Raw genomic sequence first — 19348 nt, 5'->3', positions numbered from 1 at the left:
GACAAGCCATATCTGTAGTACCAAGGAGGGGAGCCTAAGAGAGCCGACGTGAGTGGAGGAGGGTTTATACTTAAAAAGTTCCATGATCCTGACAGCCATCAGCCCAGATGAAAGATACAAAGCACAGCATCTCGAGACAGAGAGATCCCAAACTTCCAAACTGTCTAAGAAACTTGAGCACAGACATCCACAGAGCTAGATTTCAGTACACAAATGTAACACAACGCCCATTAAGGTTCTCCCAATGTGCAACTCTTTATAAAAATACAGAAGAAGTAAATTGCCAGAGAAAATAATTGAGTTTTAAGCAGTGGGTCTCAAGACCTAACAGACATCAGTGCTCCCCAGGGAACCTGTGAAAGTTTACCATTCTGTCTCCGTTCTGGGCATTCCTAATTCAATAGGCTAGGGGTGAGGACATAGAAGGTACATTTCTAACACATCTTCACAGGGTACTCAGGGCCTGAGGTGGTTCTACACTAGAGAACAGTGGGCTGCATGTTCTTGTTTACATAATAAATCTTTATCTTAGAAAACTATTTTCTGTTTGGTTCCTTTCATAATCAGTTTAAAAAACATTAATCTAATGGGTACCAAGCAGAGGCACCATCTACCATAATGGTAAATAGCCTAAATTCTGGGATTCAAATCCTACCTCTATGATTCAGTGAGCCTGAGTTTTCATATCTATAGAATGTAAGTGATAATAATAGTAAAGCTATATATACTATATAACATAAGGATGTTGGAAACTGAAGGGATTAATATATCTAAAATATATCTGTGCCTAGTGGACATTAGCACAAGTAAGTATTAATATAAAGTACTAAGGTTATTGCTATGATTAAAAATATGCCTTCCAGAAAATGCATTGTCAGGCAACAAAGATCACAGAGGATACTTAGATAAATCAAAATGTTATAGCTCACTTTATAACTACACTAAAAAATTTTAAACATAGAAACAAAACACACAGAAACGCAGACACACACAAACACATACACCACTGTAAAGGACAAATGGTGTGTCTTTAGAGTGCTCTTGATGAGCCAGAGGCTCCATGTGAGGGCCTGAGACATCCCTTTATAAAACTACATTCTTTATAGACACTCTGTGCTTCGGCAAAACATACTATGGCAGCAATCTGGAACAGAGTTGTGTAGTCCCTGCGCTCACAAAGTTGTAGACCAGCAAGGAAGATATACCTAAGGGTTGTTTACAAACATGACCTGCTTGATCAGATGACTGAAAGCAGAGAAACAGATACACTAGAGTCATCTCAAGCATGAGACTTGAGACTTGAGAAAGCATCAGCCTTTCAAAGCATTTCTTAAATTGGAAATTCCACCAATGGCAAAATATAATTTTATGTAACCTATATACTATTTAGATTTTTCTAGAATAACGTATCTTTTAAGTATAGAAATTAAAAAAAAAAAAAAACTTTTTTTAAGTGATCGTTCCAAATTTCTCAGCATCTAACTGCTGGAAGGCAGGCCAATGAAAGGCTTTCTCTAGTCACAAATGCATGGAGCAGGAATATAGCTCCTTGTCTAAAACCAGGGCAAGCATGGCAAGGTCAGTAATGGCCTAGGGCCAGGGCCTTGGGAGTGTTGTGACTCTGAACTCTGAGAACCCAACTGTTCCTCAGCTGAAGGGCAATAGTTATCAGTCCCAAGGCCACTGTGCACATTTAGATAACCTCTGTTCCTTCTGTGCAACACTGCTTGCTCATCATGCTGACTTTGCCCTGTTATGTAACAGTTTTCTGCTCATTCTGTCCCATTTCTTCATGCAAATAATATATATACGATGCTTTCTTATTTTCATAAATATTTCACAACTATTTGTTCCTGGTCCTCCTTTCAGGAACCTGCTGGTTCGGCTCATCTAACAGGTGTCCCGTACATTGAACAGACAACAATAAAGGTAAACAAATCATCTAGTGAGTTTCTGAGCTTCTAGAAGAAATATGTCAAGAACTGTGCAGGTGAGAGAGGACAGAACTAGGAGAACAATGGAGAGGAGAGTCAGTCAGTCAGCCCTTCGTCGTTTAGAGAAATGCATGGGATACTCAGGGCACAGGGGAAAGATTTATCTTGGCTCAGAGTTGAGATGACTGTCAGATTGGCTTGCTCCACTGCCTTGGGCCTGCTTCAAGGCAGGCTTTCCTGGTAGGAATGCATGGCAGAGCAAGTCCTCTCGCCTTAAGGGCAAAAAGGAAAATAGATTGTTCGCTCACTATTACCTCTAAGAACAAAGTCCAATGACCTGAAGAGCTCCCACTAGGATCAACCCTTTAAAGGTTCTACCATCTCTCAAAAGTGCTTCTCTTGGGGAATCATGCCCTTAACACATGGGCTGGCAGAGGGAGGGGAGTTATCAAGACCCAAAAAATAAGACGCATCCCTAACCATCCAGTGCAGTTTGCAGGGCTTTGGGAACAACCTGATTTTTAAAGTGGCTTTTAGAGGATGACTAACAGGTGGCCATGTAAAAAATTGGGCAACTAATCGTCTCAGTGGAAAAACAGTGTGTATAAAGACAAAAGGCGGGCTTGCCCAAGCCTGGGGGGGGGGATGTCTGATATGTCTGAAATGTTTCAGTTGCATGTAGGGAGATAAAAGCGGGGCAGTTTGGGTGCTATAAAAACAATCAACTTTTTTAAAAAATTAAAAGTGTATCTGAAGCTATGTGCAAAGTGATCAAAACTAGTGCTGTGGTTTGGAACTTCATCGTGTCCTAAAGGTCCATGTGTGCTTACAGGCTTGCCTCCAGACTGACACTAGAGAGCAGTGACGGAAACTCTTGCAAGCTAGGTCCTAACTGGAAGTCTCATGTCTCGCTTTCACATAGCAGCTGTGACATGAACAATTTTGTTCTGACACTCCTAATGTGCTGCTCTGCTACACTCCGAAAGACCGGACCAACTGTTCATGTGAGCCAAAATAAACCTTTACTCTTTATAAACTAATTAACTCAGGTGTTTGTTAGAGTAAGAGAAATCTGACTGACACAGATGGCCAGAAAATAAATGCATAAAGTTGGTTTTAATTTTTTATTACATTCATTACTTATTTATTGGGGGAGGGGGTCACCATCGCTATGGCACACATGTGGAGGTCAGAGGACAACTTGAAGGAAGGTGTTGGTTCTCTCCCTCCATCACCTAGGTTCCCAAGATCAAACGTGACAGCAAATACCTTTACCTACTAAGCCACTTCACTGGCTCTCAAGTACGTGTAACGTAAATCATGATGTCCTTGTAGTGACAACACCCTCTTAAAGGTTTAGGCTTCTATGCCCAACCCTCAAATCAAGCACCAACCACCAGTTTTACTCTGCAATTACAGCCATGAAGACAACTAGCCTGCCTTCAGTCCTCAGCCTGTTGTACTAAAAGCTTTCTACACGTGATCAAAGCTGCTATAATGTGAAGTCACAAAGAATGTCATTTGCCATTTTTTCACTTCCTTCCTTCTGTGAAGAATGTTTTCATACTGCTTTCCACAGGCAAATTTAGAAATTTTTAGGAATAGAAGATTGTATGTGAAGAAGCTTTAGGAAAGGAAATACCACATTATGAATAGAAAACCAATCATAAGAATAAAACTTTTTAATGATAAAAACAAAATTAAACAAACAAACAAAAAAAAAAAAACCCATACCCTAGCTTTGAGGATATAGGTGCCTTTAGTCAGAGATCAGAAATTCTTGCACAGAAATGCTCTCTGTCTCCAAGCTGACACTCCTCAAACCTTCCCCACCAATAGCTGTCTGTACCTCATGGTTCTACATGGTGAGGAACCCTGACTGTTAAGCTCTGTGTTTGTTTCAGTGGATGCCACCTCCACCACTGCTGAACAATCCCTTATACCTTTGTAAAGGGTTTCAAGAAAGGGGCAGATGTTAGGATTAAAGGCAATTCACTACAAGACATCAAAGGAAGAAGACAAAAATACAGTGAAAAATGAACTACAAGCCTCACCCTTTCTTCCCTGAAAGAAAGAGGCCACGTTATAAAACACGGCTGGGAAGCCATGCATTGCTAGGTGTGGACCTAGCCTCTGTTCCTTAGCAACTCTGTGATCCAGAACATGTTTCTTGGCGCACCATCAGGACCACCCAGGACAAATGCACAGTATCTCGGGAGGCAGCTCCCTTCCCATGGGATAAGCCTTGCCGGCTCTCTCCTGTCTTCCCCTCAGCCCACCCAGTCCAATGCAGACAGGTCCCTCTACACCTCTAAAAGGCCCTGTGATCTCTTCCATCACAATACATTACCGCCTGTTAACTCAGCAGGCATTCCCTAGACACCTACACAGAAAAGCACACTGTCTTTAAAACAAAATTTGCATTTCCTCATCACCTGCTGGGGTGCTGCTCAGAAGCTGGGCCACGCCTTATTCTGCTGCAGACACTCAGGAGAGAGAGACACAGCTCACAGGGAATGGTTCTAATGGAAATGCCAGAAGTCTATCTCTTCCCCAAAGCAAAACAAAGGCAGACTTTCCCCTAAAGGATCTCTTCCTCTCCTTAAAACAGTGCACAGACACCTGGTCCTCCACTGAAACAGTGGCCGTTTTTTCCTTCATGTGTGTGCAAAGCAGCAATGAAACCACTGTAATGGGAACAATGTGTTTCTTCCCACTTCAACAGAACAGATGACACTGTGTCGTGGGCCTGGGAGAGGATAGAGGCCAAAGTAAAGAAACCAATCTTAAGTTTTATTGCATGAAATTCTGATAAAAAAAAAAAAAAGGCACTTCGAAGCCTCTTTCCCATCATCAAAAAAACCACACTGGGCAAGATCAGAGCTTAACAGTGAAAAAAAAAAACAAAAAAAAAAAAAACCACATTCAATCCCTGAGATCATTTTCCTGAAATAGAAAACTACATATGTTTCTCAAATTTCACATCAAGCCACTGCAGAGGCCAGACTGCAGGGCTAAATTGGCCAACTAAGAGAGGAAGAAAGGAGAAGAGAGAAGGGAATAGGAGATTTGTAAACAGCAGGAAAAAAAAAACCTATTCGTTCACATGGCCATGTTTCCTCAACACAATCTAGACTTAAAAGCACCCAGGCTCACAAAACTCGTAGTAAGTGTTGCTTCTCCTGCAGCTTTTCCTTTGTCAAATTAAGAGACACTGCCTTGGATTAGCAAGACTCCTTAAATTCAAAAATGACTTCATGGTTGGCTCAGGGCTCTGAGTCTGCAGGGCTAGCCGCCAGAACACATCTAGTTCAGAGCCTCTCCACCTCCCTACTCGAACCAACCTGACTTCCAGAGACACTGCGGAGCAAAAGCCCACGCTGACGGGCTGTCAGTGCTAATTAAAAGTCCAAGCACTGCTTTGAAACTATCTCCAGCTCAATTTATAAAGAATTGTTTCCTGAGAGGCAAGGATGGAAGGTTAGGGAGGAAGTAAAGGGTAGAAACAGGTGGAAGTGGCATTTGGAGCAGGCTCATTTTTAAATGACAGGCCACCTTGCCAGATAAGGACCAGAAACGTTTAAAACTGTAAGGGAGGATGGATGCCCTGAAGACTGTGGAGAAGGCCTGGGGAGAGGACTCAGCTTCTGAAAGCAGTAAGACCTGGGCAACAATCAAACCTGAGGGTTTTCATTAATGAATGCAGTGTTTGGCACATTTTAACAATAAAGGTTTAAAAAAAAAAATGCATTGACAAAACTGAAAGCAATCCTTTAAATTACTTTAGAACAAAGGGTTCCCTGACAGCAGTTTCTTAACAACATTTAAATATTTTCTTCAAAGGTCCTTGAGAGAGAAGGAAAATGAACTCAGCAAAGAGAGGGTATATTAATTTTAAAAAAGAAACTAAGAAGAAGAGAAAGAAGAAAAAAAAAAGAGAAGGTTCAGAACTTCCCTGTGAACTTACTCTAAGATTAGACCTTAACTAGCCATTCCTAAGGGAAAGACCCTAAGAAAAAAATCCAAGGAGCACCTGGATCATCCCACCAGATCGTCTCATCTGCAGGTCAAGGATAGGCCCCATGGTGTCAAACAAGCCCTTCAAGCTCCCATCTACCTTACTACTGCATCCTGTGTCGCGTCATGAACACAAGCACACTGTTAGCGCCTTGCTCTATCATAGATTCCAGTGCAAGATGCCGCCACCTCTAACTGGATGAACATGAACTCCACCAGAATAAAGTAATCAAAACAACACAATCAGAAGGTCCAGTTACCATGGTAGAGGGGTCCACCCTGGGAACAAACTAACTGAAGATTTGACAAAGACATCCATTCTGAGTGAGACCTGGTTTCGAGAAAAGCTACTCCTAGTCAAGTACAAACATCTTACTGACCATCTGACCTCACCCACTGGCTTCACCCTCAGGGCAAAACACTTCTGATCTCAGAATCACGTCCACGGTTCACAGTCAACAGAGAAAATACCATCAGACCTATTTGTAAATAAGGGATTTACAAATTGCTCCACTTTGCCAAATTAAAACAGCAAATGGAAATAAATTTAAAGACAACTCAAGGCCTCAGGAGAAAGCAATGGGTTAAGTAGAGGAAATGCTATCTGGCTGCTCAGCTGCAAAATCACTGCCACGCTGGCTATCAACTTGCAATCACACAAAATGTACGTGTAGACATACACAACAGAGAACCCTGCAAAAAGCCTTAGAGAAACTGAACACTGTCAGGCGACAGGGTCTCAAAAAGGGTGCACCTCACTGGCACTGCAGTCACACAGGTTGACTATACCCCAAGGCAAATATAAGGATGTTTACTTAACCGTTTTTTCCCATCTAGATCTGTTCTACTTCTAACCACTCAAAGAAGCACCACTGACCTTCTTGCCACCATGTACCCACAGAGACAAAGCGGTGCCAGTGTCTGTGTAGACAGCAGTAGAAGTGAAGTTCCCAAGAACTAGGACCTTCTTAGACATGGACGAGAAGGCATGATTTGCCCTTCACTGTTGACCCTGGCTGGCACAACACAGTCCGTTTTCTATCTTTCTGGACTTTAAGCCTCTAAACTGTCTAGCCAGAGGAATCATGTCTTCGCACTCCCAACAGCTCTGAAGTACTGGGTTATTCTTATTCAATGCTTCGCTGAAGAATCTAAAGCAAAGCCTCCAACCCAGAAGGCCTTGAGGAGAGCATCAAACAACCTTGATTGCTGAAAGGCGTGTGCTTTTCTCCTACATATGAACTGCTTAACTTGAGTTTGGATTTGCCTTAATATAATATTAAAATAAGTAAACAGATTTTATCTAAAGTAAAACTTGACCTAAACTAAGGACAAACAGAGGTGCCTCGTGCCATGTACCATGATGTGAGATATTCTACCCAGGGCATTGGTATTTTTCTATGTAAATCAAACTGATGCTTTGCCCTTTAGTAAAAGGAAGTGGATTAAGGGGGATTAAATGTGTTCCCAAGGCCAACCAGGTGAATAATATCAGTGAACAGTTTGAGCTAAAGACCATTTGGCTCCACTTCATGTTTTCAAAAAGACTTTAAAATAATATTGAACACCCATGTGTGTGGAGGTCTGTGCACATAAGTGCTGGTACTATGGAGGTCAGAGGTGGCACTGGGTCCTCTGAAGTTGAAGGTATAGACTGCTGTGAGCCACCCAACGTGGGTGCTGGGAACTTTATTTTGTAATTGCCTTTTTTAACCTGTCCAATAGCGACTGTCTTTTTTTCCCCCTTAAGTAGTAAGAAAACTCCAATTTTATTGAGGTAGAAACGTACCCAAAACAGCCTCCCTCTAGCTAGTTTTGACCATGAACCTAAGTGTTGATTGATGGTTATATAAATACAGTGTTACATGGATCTCCCAAGAAGATCATTTATATAAGGCTAGCTCAGCTCTGTGGCACAGCCTATATGCCCCTGCCATCTTTTCATCATGGACACTGCAAAAATATCCTAGACCATGAATTCAGGGTTGAAGACAGTGAAATAAAAATAGTAGTAATAATAATATCCTTAATGATTTGTAGAATTTATTTATAGCAGAGGAACAACCTTTATAATTTTGATATTTTTAATTTTTAATTGTTTCTATTACTTATCAGTGAAGATACAAGAGTTATAATCTTTAGAAAGGGTGGGAACATCTTCCTTATCTTCCAAAACTAAAGGTAAAGGAAATTTCATATTTATAGGTCATTTCTCAGCATTATTAACTATATTCAAGAATAAGCTGATCGGAGAAGGCTGAATCATTCTTCCTAGAACTTAGAAGAGCTATTTTATCTAACACTGTTCTGAGAAATCATCCTTCAATACAACTATAAAACAATGCAAATCAAAACGCATTAGCATGGAGCAGATCATGAATAACTGCTTTTCCCTTCAAGGTCTAGCCAAAATATCCTACCTACTATGATGAACAAAATTCAGTCAATTTTACTTTCAACCAGAGAGCACTAAGATTTAAAAAGACTATTAAATCACAACAAGAAACCACTTTACACTGATCATAATGTCTTTTGTTTTATTTATTCATTTTATTTTTTAGAAAGAAGAGAAAATAAGTGCTGGGAGGCAAGTGGAACTCCCCTCTGCTGCAGGTAGACAGGTAACTCCTCAAAATCTATACACAGAATTTCTACACAAACCAGCTTCTACTCCTAGATGATCCTCTGAGAACGAAAAGCAGGTACTTGAATATATTCTTATGAATAACTGTCACATTCTGGACATCACTGGTCCCAAAGGTTCATGAGCTGCAAGCGTGATTCTCATTTTTAGAGTACTGAGAGGTGGCAGATCTCTAAGAAGGAGGAGCTGGTGGGAAGGTTGGTCATAGAAGCAGCACCCTCATCAACACACTGTTGTCTTCTTTGATAATGGGTTAGGTCTACTGAGACTAGGGACTGAAGTAGAGGTCAAGAAAACAGGATCTTGTGCAGTGGATCTGCATCCATTCTTTCTCACTTGGGATCTTTTGAATAAATTGACACATCACGAGGTCCCAACAAGAAGCTGAGCAAATGACTTGTGCTGTGATTTAAAAGACACTGTCTTGGCCAGGTACAGTGGTGCATGCCTGTAATCCCAGCACTCAGGGAGGTAGAGGCAGGTGGATCTCTGTGAGTTTGAGAACAGCCTGGTCTACAGATCAAGTCCAGGACAGCCACTGCTACAGGAAGAAAACCTGTCTCAGGAAAAAGAAAATCTCTTATTTACAGCTTATCTAGTCCCAGATTAGAGCAACAGGAAACAAAGTCCCCAACGGCAGCATGATTCTCAGGAGCCAACAGGTGGGAACCAAGCAAGCATTCCCAAGAATGCTCACCAACAGATGAAGGGATGAGCAAATGCTGCATATGTGTGTGAAATTGAATAGTATTGTCTAGTCATAAAAGAGAAGAAAATACAAGCACATATAACATATAATAAACCTTGAAAATGCCACTAAAAAAATAATACAGGCATAAAAGGACTAATACTGTACACAGAACATCTAGAACAGGCAGATGCATACAGACAGAAACCCGATTGGAGGTTAACAGGGACTGGGGAAAGCTGTCGTAGGAGATAGCAATTTTGTTTGGCATGATAAAAAGTTCTGGAAACAGAGGTTTTGTACAACACTGTAAATATAATCAGAACCACTACAGCACAGACCTAAAGATAGTTATTTGAAAAATTATATACAGACTAACATAGAATACTATTAATTACTAAAAATAAATATACCAAAACTATTGAACTATATACTTGAAATGGACAAGTTACATTGTGTGCCAAGTACAGCTTAAAATGTTTTTATTTTAATTGTCTTATCTCAGATATGCAAACGCAAAAAGAAGTCAGAAGGACAAGAAAAGATTGTGGACTGCAACACAACAGCAAAAGCAGATCAGCATGAAATGTCTCCTTTACCCTAGAGTGGAAGAGATTTTCCCCCAAGCTGTGTACCCTCTGTACAGAACCAGCATGCGCAGGTGACCTCACTCCCTATCTTCCTACATTTCTCCAAGAGGATAAGGAAAAATATGTGATAACTGAGAGATCAGAGACCGAAATAGGCGACTGTGTTAAAGACATGATGATAATGCATGCCTAGACATCAGTGAGCTCATGATATTTCTTATATCTTGGCGTGGCCACACGAATGGCTTCCAGTGTTTTTGGTGGGGACATCTGATCAGGTCTGTATCCAGACTGCTAAGCAAGATCCTACATGGGTATACATTGTCTTCCACCCTGCCCAGTATCCATGTGTGCATACATGCATTTGAACATGTAGGTAGTATTCATCATGAACATCTAAGCTTCATTGTCTACTGTTGGGGGTTGGCCTGATGCTTGTATTTTGATGCTAATTACTGGCCCTCAAGAACTGGTTACTGCCTGCATGAACCTATCCTTGTTGTATAAACCTGCCTAAAACATTATTCCTGGCTGGTTGATTAAAAGGCCTAAGACGCTGGCAGGACAGAATTGGCTAGGTGTGACTAAGGTTCCTGGGCTTTGGGTTCAAGAGAACCATGGGATAGACAGACAGATGTGAAGAGAGGAGGCAGGAGGATGGGTTAGTGTGAAGAGGGAACCACATGTGCCAGGAGGAAGGACTCCAAGGATGGCATGGATGGAGAAAACACCAAGATAAAAAAATATAAGCAAGTATCTTGGGATTATGGGTGGAAGGTAGCCCAGATAGGAATGGTTAAGGTGGATGACATTAGATGGAATCTGGGAGATGGATGGTGAGGTTATTGAGACAGCGTAGGTGAAATATCTGCCCAGCCCAAGGTAAATAAGGCAATTATAAAATTTAACAGGTGCCTGTATCTTATTAATTGTGAGAGCAGGTTAGACAATACTGCTGTGATAATCAAAGGGCAAATACTGAATAACACATTTAGCCCAACATCATATTAATTTACAGTCCACCCAGTATATCAAAGGCTTATACATTACAGGTAAGTGGGTATTTTCTAAGGTAATAAATAGGGTAGCTTTCCATAGCTTAGCCTATGCTCTTTGTGCTCTGTTGCATCAGTCAGAACCCCAATTTTAAGGAAGAGTAAATGGTTCTCAAAACTTTTAACAGCAGGATACCTGCAAGGGGCTTAAACAATGAAAACTAATTTTAATTGTCTTAAGTGCTAAATGGAACTGTAGTTACATGGGTGAATACCAAACACCTTGCTTTCAGGTGATCAGGTTACATTTAATAAGAACATGCGAATTAAGAGAAGATTCCTGTGATGGCTTGAGAGAAAAAGGCTGATGTTAGCTCATGGTTTCAGAAGTTACAGTCCATAACTGTTTATCCCCATCGGCTGTGATATTGTTAAACATTACGGAGGAAGCACACAGTGCGGGGATCTGTTCATCTCATGGCTACAAATAAGCAAAAAGATCACTGACATCTCCCTGTGGAAGGGACGCCGGCTTGTCTTTTACAGAACTCTATGACCTACAGGTTCTACCCTCCCCATCAGCACAGAGACCATAGACCAAGCCTTCAGCACACAGGCCTTGGGAACACTCCAAGATTCAAATTATTACAACCCCATGTTAAGCCTAAAAATTTGACAAGGCAGATCTAGGTACACTAATTAGATTAGAATACTACACTCGCATTATTTTCAAATGATACTGATAGCAAAAATAAGGTATTAATAAATGAAAAAAAAACCTGGAATAAGACAATAAATAATGCTGCCACCTTTGAGCTGCTCGAAATTACATTATAAAATGACTACAGATCGATAGTGCAACCACAACCATCTCCTGTCAAGGGAAGCAAAGAATCAAGGGAAAATTAACAATACAATAATATTGCTTATTAACCCTATCCACAGACACAGAGAACCAACCAAATTAGGAAAATCCTTGATATTTTAAAAGGGATTACAGGATTTTGTTACTGTTATTCTTATTGCTTTGAGGAAGCATCTCATCCTGTAACATAGACTGCCCTGGAGCTCAATATGTAGCCCAGGCTTGCCTTGAACTCACAGCAATCCTCCTGGCCCAGCCTCCAAAAGATTGAGATTATAGGCATGAATCACCACACCTAAAGACCATACTTTCATCACTTTAAAGTGAGAGAAAGATTATTTATTGAGAATCTACAGTTTTATATTTTTGTAGAAGTGAGAAGAAAATAAATGTATATAAAAATAACAAAATAAAAGGGAAAAGAAATTCAAGATTTTCAGAAAATTCAACCCTGTTTTTCCTTGGGGTATACAAATTTCCCAGAAAATGCAGCACATAATCTCTGAACGAAACATACACTTTCTCTTATCCCTGAGAAGCCTAATCATCATTTCTTTTGCCTCATGTTAAAAATAAGTGAACAGAAAAAGACAATGCCCAATGCAAAATAATTCACAATACTACATGCAGCTTTTCTGCCTTCCAAAAGTTAAAGGAAAATACTTCACTCTGTAAGTATGAACTGTACACCATGAACCCATCCCAAAGAGTACAATGCAACACAAAGCAGGTGAGGCATGCACCAACACAGTGATCAACAGAATCAACAGCGATGACAATGGTACGTTACCTCCACAAAACAGAATATCCACATTCAACTAGAGAAAAACATTCAACAAATTCTAATAACCCCCAATATACAGTAACGCCATGCTTCAATATACAGTACGTCCATAACCAGGAAAGTCTTAGGAAACTACAACAGCTGACGGAAGCTGAAGAGATATGCCCAAATAATACAATATTGTGGAACCAAAAAGCCATTAGGTTAAAAACTAAGGTATTATGTAGAAACTTCCACCTGTATAAAACCTTCCATCTTATAGGGAAGCTCAGGATGCAGGATGTTCCAAAGTGAGGTCAAACATTCCACCCTGTAGGTAAGCTCCTTAAGCTCATAAAGCAAACAACTTGAAGTTATCAGGAAGTCCCTGAAACTAAGCAGGCTTACAGCATCCTCCCTCTCCAAGTGTATATATAGTGCTAAGAGCTGCTAGGAGACATTATTAGACATACTAAGTACCAGCAAAGCTGACTGGAAGGGGCAGAAACCAGCTCAACTGCCTGGAAGGACACTCTCCAACCTGTCAAGATGCCTGAAAACTGTACAGATTTGGTGAGCTGACACCCATGCTAAAGTGAGCTTCTGTGATGCAGCTGTCATTGCGTGATTTCTGCTCCCATAAGTAACCCATCACGCACATTCCTGTAAGTAACTTGCAGCAAACTCAGTGGTTCACCAACTTGGATTTGGTGTTATCTGTATTTTGGGTTGTTGTTGGTTCCCTACATGGCAGGGTAGTCATTTGCTTCCATCTCCAAGAACACCACTATATTAAGAAATTTGAACAAAGAATAGAGTTAATGATAATATGTCAACACTGGTTCCTTAACTATAACAAACATGCCACATATTAATATATATTAGCTACAGGAAATTTGGCATCTGGCAAATCTGAGAACCCTTTGTACATATTCATAATGTTCTTGTAAACCTAAAACTATTTTCAAGTGCTTATTTGAAATTATAATTGAATTAATAGAACATACTTATGAATAATTTATGGAATACCATGAACCTTTAATAATGTAGGGAGCTTTTCTCTCATATCCACTAAGTGAGACAAGAGTCCAGCTCTCTAGGCAGCTTCATGTGTTCGTTGCTTCAGTCAGACTTCCTGTATTCCCTTTTCATTCTGGACACCAGGAAGGTTAAAAACAAATCTACTCAAAGTTATAAAGAAACATGTAGCTTCTATAAAGATTTAGGCATCAACTCAAGTCACTGTATTAACATTTTCACTTTATTCTGGGCTTTTTATGTTTTAATCACTGTTTTATTGTCTCTTTTGCATTTTTGTTTGTTTTCTTTCGTTATGTGCATTGGTCCAGTGACTGATGGCTATACATCCAAGCCCTATTTTTATTTCGTTTACCAAAAGTCATTTCATATCTCATTAGAGGATCTATACATACAAATGTATGAATGCATATGAATATGTTTTGTCTGATTATGAACAATTTTATTATTCACATTTCTGACTAACCATTTCTCACAATCTGAACAGTTACCCACTCAGTGGCTAGAATGTGGCAAATTACTAACACATTCAATTTCGATTCTTAAATTGCAAAATAGTACTAATACCACCTGCTCTAACAGATGGCTGTTGAGTACCAATAGAGCTAACATTTGTCAATATGTTTCCCATAGATAAAAGAAAGGCTCTTGATAAAGGATACCCATTTATTATTATTGTTGTTGTTGTTGTTGTTGTTACTGTTCTTATTGTTATTATTAAAGTAGCAGTAACTCTTTTCATTAATACAGCAGAAAGTATAGAGAGGAATCACAAATCAATCATGGGTCCAGGAGTGATTTTCTCAGTGGCTCAGATAAATAAAAAAAGTAAGCAGCTTCTGCATCTTGGATAAAAACAAAATTAAATTCTTTTCAGGAGGGAGAAGAAGGAAGAAGGAAGAGGGACCTTCTTATACTGTTGTTGCCAAAAACAAGCTTGTAGCCTTCAGACTAGGTGAAATTCAGTCCTTTGTTAGCCTGCAATAACAAGAAAGAAAAACACCCCCTAGCTTTTTTGGCACTGACTTCATCAAAGCCACCCAAAACAAGCACATGAAAGTGCCAAATGAACACCAAATCTAAACCTCTCCTTGACTTGTTGGGTGCCAAGTTCCTGCTCTGTTGCCCAGAGTTCTTTTGGCATTGACACATTCCATTTCAGGCCTCACCTCCCTTGTTCTAGGAGATGGGACAAATGCTTTAGCCTTTAATAGAACACGCTTCGTACTTATCCACAGTATCTAACTCTCACTCACGACAAGAGAACTCACAGATGAGTAATCGCACTAGGCCTGGAGAAACAATTTATTTACTGTAGACAAATGTGGCAAGACCACTGGGACTTCTGTGCACTGACTGCATCAGGAATTTAATGTAAAGACTGTGCCAGAAAGAGGGAACTAGACAGCCAATTATTTTAAAACTAACAAAACAAGCCAGAACTGGACAGGATCTGAGTCTAGGGAGAGACTGTCTCAACAAATAAAAGTGAAGACCCATCAAGGAAACACTCAACTTCAAATGGAGACATCAAATGTACACACACTTACCATACAAGTAATGCAATGAATGGTGTGCTGCTTGTTATAAAAAAAAAAAAAAAAAAAAAAAAAAAAAAGCTAGTTGGAAAAATAGTTTCAATAGGACATTTACAAGCCTGCATGAGGATATGGTTCCCACTGACAAATACAGATATTAATAGATTCAAGAAAGACACAAGGCATGCCCAAGATCACTCATCTATAAAGAAGCATATGTGCCAGTGTGACCAGAGTATGCATATGCATGTCATTTCACGGAATTCATCTTAGTCAGGGCTAGCCCCTGAAAGCTATGTCAGAACCATGAGTAACTCTGGGGGTGAGTAAGATCTGGGGGTGGGGGGAGATAATGGTAGGAGTGTGAGAAGGGAAAAGAAAAAGGGAGGGAGGGAGGGAGGAGGGGAAGGGAGGGAGGAGGGGAAGGGAGGGAGGAGGGAGAGGGAGGGAGGAAGGGAAGGGAGGGAGGAGGGAGAGGGAGGGAGGAGGGGGAGGGAGGGAGGGACTTGGGAAGGCAGGAAGAGAGGGAGGAAGAAAAGGAGAAAGAGAGGGAGGGAGGGAGGGACGGACAGAGAGAGGGAGAGAGATGAAGAGGAGGCAGCAGTGGTTGTAGTAAGCAGTGGCCCCAGATGCTCCTCCATTTTAGTTTCATTTTTCAGCCCTGCAAAAACACAACTTAATAGCAGTGTTTTGATCATTAGATATATATGGCCAGAATAATATAGCATTTTGTTCATTACTGCACAAAAGCAGGAAAAAAAAAAAAAGGACTACAGAAAGGCTCTCACAGAAATAGCTTTAGATAATGCCAAACCAAAAGAGTAATGCTGAGAATGAGGGTTTCTTTTACAAACTGCCCTCCACAGTGGACTTCAGTGTGAATAGCTGAACTCTCTACCGGCAAAATCCAGGCCTCCAGGCTTCTCCAGACTTCTCTCTAAGCAGGGTGAGAACTAGGAAGTGCCAAGGTCATCATCATATGCAGATGCCACCCTCCACTCTGAGGGAACTTTCTATGGGGCAGCAGGGGGAGGCTGACATGAAGATGGAAGTACTTTCGGGACACATCCTTTATTATCTCTTTCTGGGAGCCCCAGGGCCAAAGTCTCAGTCTTACCAATTTACCCCAAGAAAAGGCCCCAATCCTACAAGTGTGTCAGGCATAAGAGGAGTTTTCACTGTTCTCTTTTCCTCCAGAGCTTAAATATAGAAGCAGAGGAGGATCTGCCCTTCTGAAAGTACTGACTTTCAGAAACAATGTCTGCCTAAGTAATCCATTCGGGAGCATTGGTTTCAATTCAAATAGCCTCATCTGTCCTCTCCACCTGCTTCTTGTCCTCAGAGCTTGCCTGTTCCAGATCCTGTTTTCCTTCTCAAGTCACCAATCATTCCTGCACATCCCTTTGAAGATGAGGTCAAAATGACCATCACTCTGCCATACTGTGGTTTCACACCTAGCTCTCTCTTCATACTCACCTACAGCAGCCACGACCTCACACTCAATAAGTATTCTGCAAAAGTGCTCTCATATGGAACATAGTTTAACATCTGTAGGTTCCTTAGAGGTAACCATTGCTCTACCACAGGTACCACAGCATTTGGGACAATTCTAATACATTTCCATAAGAGGTGACTTAAGTTCATAACACATGCACTCAGTTACTATCCACCTCCTTGCAAAACATGCTTCCTACCCTAATTTCTGAACCACATCTTTTTCTCTCTTTAACTTGCCACGCAGAAGGCACCTTCAGAAGGAGTTGGAGTCTATTCTGAATTTTAACGTCTCCTTCAAACGTGTCCAATTTAAATGAATAGTCTTCACTGCGTATACTCACGTTTCCAGCAAGATAGGAAACAATGGTACTTGAGCATGTTCAGTAGACACAGTAGATAGATTCAAGATGTTTCAAGTATGCTAAATCACATGCAGATGTAAAAACAGAATGTCCAGTCAAAGAGAGTTAAGAAAGGAATAGAGAGAGAGACACCCGGGATTAGAAGAACACAAATAAAATCTAACTTGTAATTAACATACCGTGCCGTGACACCTGTTGCTTTCCATGATAAGAAGTCTGGGAGATCAAAGAAATGTCCCGCCTTATCCCAGCAAGTCTCTCTCAAGTTCTGCCAAATTAAATATATATTAGAATCAATTATGAGTTTTTCCCCAACTCTTCTCCTCTTTCAAAAATGTTTCAAATTTTTCAAAACAAAAACAGAGCCAACAATGTTCATGAAAACATCTGTTCAAGGGAGCTTGGGGGAGTGTGGTATAAAAGTAGTATTTGTATAGGAAAGAAAACCTGACAATTATTGATCCTTCCAAAGTGAACATAATTTTCCTTTTGTCCTCTTTTGCAACCTGGACAGGGTGAAGGCAGACCCTGTGGACTTACAACCCAGCCTCTTGGCAAAGGCGAGAGGATATGCTTCAAACACAGAGTAAGAAGTTAACAGCTATACACTGGGAAGGACTTGCACTGAGTACTCAAGGAATCTAAGCGTGCCCTGCCATGTAAATTCCCCACATACCTACTAGTACCAAAGGCAACTGAAAAAGCTCCCAGTCTAAGCCAGGGCACAGTCAAATTAAAAGGATGATGGTTTTAGACATTTATTTTACTCCATATTGCTAAATAGCCAGACCTTTTTTCTTTACTGCTGGGCTTTTCATTCCTTTACTAAATCTGCCTGGATAATTCAGCCCTCACTTACCACTCCATTTCTTCCCAGGACTCATGTACTACCAATGGCGTAAGTTGCAGGATTTCCTACTCAAAATTATACTTAGTTCTATACCACACACGTAATTGTTGGGGTAATGTCCTTTATTTCTCCTGCTCTGGAAGCTCTGTGAGGTCAAAGGTTTTTGTCAGCCTTGGTCACCATGATACCTCTCCTCCTGCAGACTGGGTGTACTTTTAGCTGCTGGGAGGACATTCTCATGGGTGGACATTCTCATAGTCCTCTCATGATAAGCACCTGATTAACCCAGCAATAGACATGTGAATTAGTTAAGTCAGGAACATTTCTTCTCCCAGGACTTTAAAATCAAGGTCAAAAATGAAGCCATTCAAGTCTTCCTGTAAATGGAACTGGATATAGAGTGAATTTGGAAATAATGAAGCAGTTACTTTCTGCAAAGCACCTAGAAGTGAAGAATTTAAAGGCAACAGAAGACAGAGCAAGAAAGACTACCTGTCACTTGACTTACTATGTCTCCTTGCTTTTAATGATTCTTTGTTACAAGACACTAAAAAGGAAAAAAATATCATAAGCTCAGGGTAATGAGCTAAAGGGAATGATGCAGGCTTCAAAAAAAACAAAAACAAAAACAAAAAACAAAAAACATATTGTGCCTGTTTGGTGCAATAAAAAATCTACTTAACTACTAGGTAGACTGCTTTAGCTTCCCTGCCCTGTCTCTTCTGTGATGAGTGCCTGTTAGGTTACAATGGCTTCCTCCTGTATGACTTGCCTTCCTTCAGCAATGCAAAAGTGGTAGGAGTTGTTATATCAATTTGACAGACACATACCTGGCTTTTATAGATTTCTATTCTCAAATTCTGGGTTTTTTTCCTACTTACTGTTCCCTTTCAATTCTGTTTCAGCACACATAACTATGTCCAAGAGCCGTCTCAAGTATAGGGTTCTAGTACAATAAAGACATCAAAGGTTCAGACTTAAAAGCCAAAGTATTACAACCATTCTGTTACCATTTATCTGAAAGCCTCTGTTGAGAAAGAAATGGGTCCTATAGATATCCATACATCTTAACATCAAATAAAGCAAAGCTTACGATTTACAAAATATGCCCAACACAGCTATGAACTTGTATAACCCTGTACACTTAACAAGTCACAATCAGAAAATAGTCGCCTTTGAAATTATGTGAGTCAAAGTACCAGCATGCCTTTTGGATAGTCTCAAAAACCCATTTCCATGTGCTCTGTGGTTGTAGCCGTTGGTGGTCAGAGAAAAGGCAGTCTTCTTCCTTAGTTCCAAAAACGCAAGACCAGTCACCGTGCACCAAAGGCCAGATCACTTACAGATCAACTACTACTTCTAGTCAAAGCCAAACAACCACCCTGAGCTGAGAAAACAACTGGCTCTGTTAGGTCTTACATGGGGGTACTAATGGGCCTACAGGACAACCTCCTGCCTGCAGCCATAACAAGAGCTGCTGCAGACAGAGAAATCCAAACAGAACATCTCTGACAGAGCTGCACGGCTTTTTGTGATATCCTGAGGACAGAAGGAATGAGGAACCCAG

The 19348-nt window shown here is 40.6% G+C and overlaps 1 protein-coding gene across 20 annotated transcripts in view; it reads right to left on the bottom strand.

Moving 5' to 3' along the window:
• Fggy (FGGY carbohydrate kinase domain containing) overlaps positions 1-19348 on the bottom strand; it is a 362592-nt gene that overhangs the window by 273941 nt on the left and 69303 nt on the right. For 18 of the 20 annotated variants that reach the window (XM_060365879.1, XM_060365885.1, XM_060365883.1 and 15 more), the window contains one exon: positions 17111-17199. The exons of the other annotated variants lie outside the window; for them this stretch is intronic. In XM_060365879.1, the coding sequence (XP_060221862.1) occupies positions 17111-17199 (89 nt within the window). The remainder of the gene's footprint in view (positions 1-17110; positions 17200-19348) is intronic. 20 annotated transcript variants of the gene reach the window in all.

Source organism: Meriones unguiculatus, chromosome 12, assembly GCF_030254825.1.
Source record: "Meriones unguiculatus strain TT.TT164.6M chromosome 12, Bangor_MerUng_6.1, whole genome shotgun sequence".
Taxonomy (NCBI): domain Eukaryota; kingdom Metazoa; phylum Chordata; class Mammalia; order Rodentia; family Muridae; genus Meriones; species Meriones unguiculatus.
The sequence above is the reverse complement of the archived record's forward strand: the minus strand, read 5'-3'. Positions and strand labels throughout refer to the sequence as shown.